The sequence below is a fragment of the Chaetura pelagica genome, unplaced genomic scaffold (genome assembly GCF_000747805.2).
Source record: "Chaetura pelagica isolate M959 unplaced genomic scaffold, ChaPel_1.0 scaffold316, whole genome shotgun sequence".
Lineage (NCBI taxonomy): Eukaryota > Metazoa > Chordata > Aves > Apodiformes > Apodidae > Chaetura > Chaetura pelagica.
In genome coordinates this window covers 1642385-1645995 of record NW_009953497.1, presented here as the reverse complement: position 1 = coordinate 1645995, position 3611 = coordinate 1642385, and the positions used below count along the sequence as shown (strand labels likewise).

Genomic DNA, 3611 nt, shown 5'->3' with positions numbered 1-3611 from the left:
GAGGGAAAGATTCAACAGGCAGTGACGCCAGCCCGACCCAGGGCTCGGGGTGTGCTAACAGGGTCTCCCTTCACTGCCACTCAGAGCGCCTTGTTGTTCAACTTTCAACAGGAAATACATGTCCTATATTGAATAAGAAAACAGGAATAGTAATAGCAGGGTGATACATCTGTCCACCGTCCATGGTGTGTGGACTTTTCCATCAGCATGGGGGTTTCTGCATGGATTTGAGCTGTGTGAGCTGCACCTCATCCATCCCTGCCACTACTCAGCTCTGCCTGGCCTGTATCTGCTGGCTGGCCCATGACACAGGCAGGTTGAATATAGGCATGAGCCCTTGATGAATCTCTACAACTCATCTACTTCTCCTTGACTTGAGGCCACAAGCTGGATGTGAGTGTCCAGATCAAAACTGCTTGGCACCACATTGCACTGAGAGATGGAGAAAATAATTCTACCAGACTCCGTACCATCCAGCAGCTGCATTGCTGTGCCTGTTACAAAATCAGTCAGGGTCTGCTCTTCACTGTCTAACCAAACTCAGCCCTGTTACAATTGAGATTGGTGTCTTTTCTCCCTGTTCAATACAGGAGGTTTAATTACATCTGGGAGAGTTATCCTTGAAAGTGTTGGGTTATCCTGTCTGTTTTAAAATCTTATAAATGAACATAAACAACAGCAAAATCTTGAGCAGAGAGGTTGGTAAGAGGAAGCACTTATTCCTTTATGTCTGACATTCTGGGGTGCTCTCTAACTGCTGTTCAGGTGGATCTCTGTGTGGTTGAAGCCTCATGCATCACAGATATTTTAATCTCTGACCTGCACCTGATATCTTCAGTTGCTGTAATTTTCTCCCTTCCTACGCAGCTTTTGCTGAGAAGCTCTGTCAGCTTTAAATGAGACAATACAATTCCCATAGCAAGGCAGGACGGAGTGACATGAGATGAAAAGGATGCTCTTGGCATATATTTGGTGTGTAGATGGCAGAGAGGTCAGGAGGGGTTCAAGTCATAAATCTAAGAAATCTTGGGTTTCTCAAGAGAGCAGCAGGTCTTGCAGGCAGATTTGAAAATGCAAATGCTCCCAGAGATGTGTGCTTGCATCTCTTGTGGGCTGAAAAATTATCAGAGTCAAACAGGAAATAAGAGTTGGAAACCACCCCTTCCAGCTCCAGCACTGACACCAGCCCTGGTTTTTCCAGTTGTTTGATGAAGTGGCCTGGGGAGCTGAACCAGCTAGAGAACAGTGTTTTATCTAATTCTTCCTGGGTTATTTTCCACCTGGAAAATAACACAGCCAACTTTCCTTGTAGAGCACAGAAAGGCTTTCAGTAACCACAGCACTGAGCTAGGTGCTCCCTAGGCAAGGTGCTGATGTCTGACTGCTGCCAGAGCCTGAGGCTCACTTGCTGTCTCATGTCAGAGATTTAACAGAGCTGGGATTGGGCAATCCCACCTCTTGCTGCTGGACACTACATGTCCTTCCCTTCAGGAGGAGGCTGAAAGAACCAGTTAGCTAACCTGGGCAAAAGGCAACCAACAAAATTTGCAGTTTTTTCCTGGTGTGGCTTCCAGAGTTCAAATGTGGAGCATCATTTTGTCAAAGAAATATAAATTCCCTTTCCTTACAACTTCTCTCCAATAACCATCCCTATTGTAGATAGCAGACCCAACACCCAGCTTTGTAACCATGTGTCTCTTTTGCAGCTGCGAGCAGAAAGCCTGGGGAACCTTTGATCATCTCTGATATCAAGAAGGGGAGTGTAGCACATAGGTGAGTGCAGAATTTCCCACCTGCCAAACCTGTTGCAAAATGTCCAGCCCGGTGATGACAAGTAGAATGAAGCCCAAGGAGCAGCACCTGGGTTTGAGTTTTGCCAGCATCCAAAGAAGTCTCAACCCTAGAGGTTTGTCTTAGACCACAGTCAGGTTTGCAATCAACAGTGTATTAAAGCAAGTAGAGTTGAGCTCTTGGAGAAGGTGACCAGGGCACTGATTTCAGAGGTTTGCTGACTCTATAGGTGATGGATGTCTAGCATTTAAGAACATACAGTAAAGGGCTCCATATATCCTATAAGGTGCTATGGCTCATCAGGTAGTTTGCTTTGTCTCAGCTCCTGCTCAGGTGAATGGAATGAGTGAATTGTGGGCACTGGTGGAGAACTGTACAAATAACTCAGCATTTATTGACTTCACCTCTGTTCCCAGCACCTCATAGCAAGGCTTTTAGAGGAATTTAGTGCTGCCAGTGGGCTCTTTCCTAGGAGTGCTCATACAACAGTTCCCATAAGAGGTAGAATATCTGTCAGTTAAACATCAGGCACTTTTCTGTGCTGTAGGTTACCCAGAATATATATCTAATCTTCCTGCCTTGTTCTGTGTCGATGCAGGCTCTACATAAACTTCCTGTCTTTAAGTTATAATTGTTCCAAACTCCATCCAAACTTGGTTGTACGTGAGGAAAGATCAAGGACAGTAAAAAGTTAACATTGCCATTGCCACTGTGGGACTGAAGGTGTCACGGGATGTGAAAGGCAAATACAAATGTACTTTTAGTTTTCTTTTCCTTTCTACATAGAACTGGAACCTTGGAGCCAGGAGACAAGCTGTTAGCCATTGATAACATCCGACTCGACAATTGCTCAATGGAGGATGCTGTGCAGATTTTAAGGCAGTGTGAAGACCTGGTCAAATTGAAGATTAGGAAGGATGAAGATAACTCTGGTACAGAAATCCTGATGCAAACTGGTGCCTGTCCTCTGTAATGACATTTCCCAATAGGTAGTGCAAACCAACAAAGATAAGGGCATGCTGCTTGTCTGGTCACCACTTTCCAATTGATTATAGTCTATTTTTGTTATGCTGCCCTTAAATGGAGTATGGAAGGTTAAAATCCTATTTGGTATGAGCATGACTGAAGACCTTAGGTTTTTGCTTCCAAATGCTGCAAGTCTTTCCTATGACCTCTTTCATATGGCTTGTTTACAAATTCTGCATTCCTGTTTTCTCTTTCAGATGAGCAGGAGACCACAGGGGCTATTATCTACACGGTGGAGCTGAAGAGATACGGTGGCCCCCTGGGAATAACCATCTCTGGGACAGAAGAACCCTTTGATCCTATTGTCATTTCAGGCTTGACTAAACGAGGGCTGGCAGAAAGGTGAGGTTTGGGGGCAGAGGGGTTGAATCGATATAATAAGGGATCTTGAAGTTTGCAAAGTTTCCTCTGCTGTCATAAACTCTTCTTTGAAGTTCTAGTCTGCTAAAAAAGGAAAGGTGCTAGGAAGGTATCCAGGGACAGCCCTGCCAGTCTGGCTCTGCAGACCAACATGCAGGAGATGTGGGATGGTTGGACTGAGCTGTCAGGGGAATGAGAGAGGTTCAAAGCAGGGCACTTCTGGAAGAGTCAGATCCAGTGTGCCAGCTGAGTGCAGCAGCCAGGAAAAGGTATTTATCTGCCCCTCTTCCACAGAGGTGCTTCCTAGTCTGTGACTGCCCACACATATCTTGCACTGAGGAGAGTCCAGCCTGCCCACAAAAAGCATTGTAAACTGTTCAGGACTCACCTATTGCTTAACTGTGGCTCATGATCAGGGCAGTGGTGTGTCCTGC

General features: G+C 45.6%; 1 protein-coding gene across 1 annotated transcript in view; it reads left to right on the top strand.

Annotated features, from left to right (window-relative positions):
• The window catches only part of GRIP2 (glutamate receptor interacting protein 2), a 58659-nt gene that overhangs the window by 33738 nt on the left and 21310 nt on the right, over positions 1-3611 (top strand). The window contains exons 14-16 of the mRNA XM_009999292.1: positions 1707-1773; positions 2578-2723; positions 3015-3159. Of these exons, the coding sequence (XP_009997594.1) occupies positions 1707-1773; positions 2578-2723; positions 3015-3159 (358 nt within the window). The remainder of the gene's footprint in view (positions 1-1706; positions 1774-2577; positions 2724-3014; positions 3160-3611) is intronic.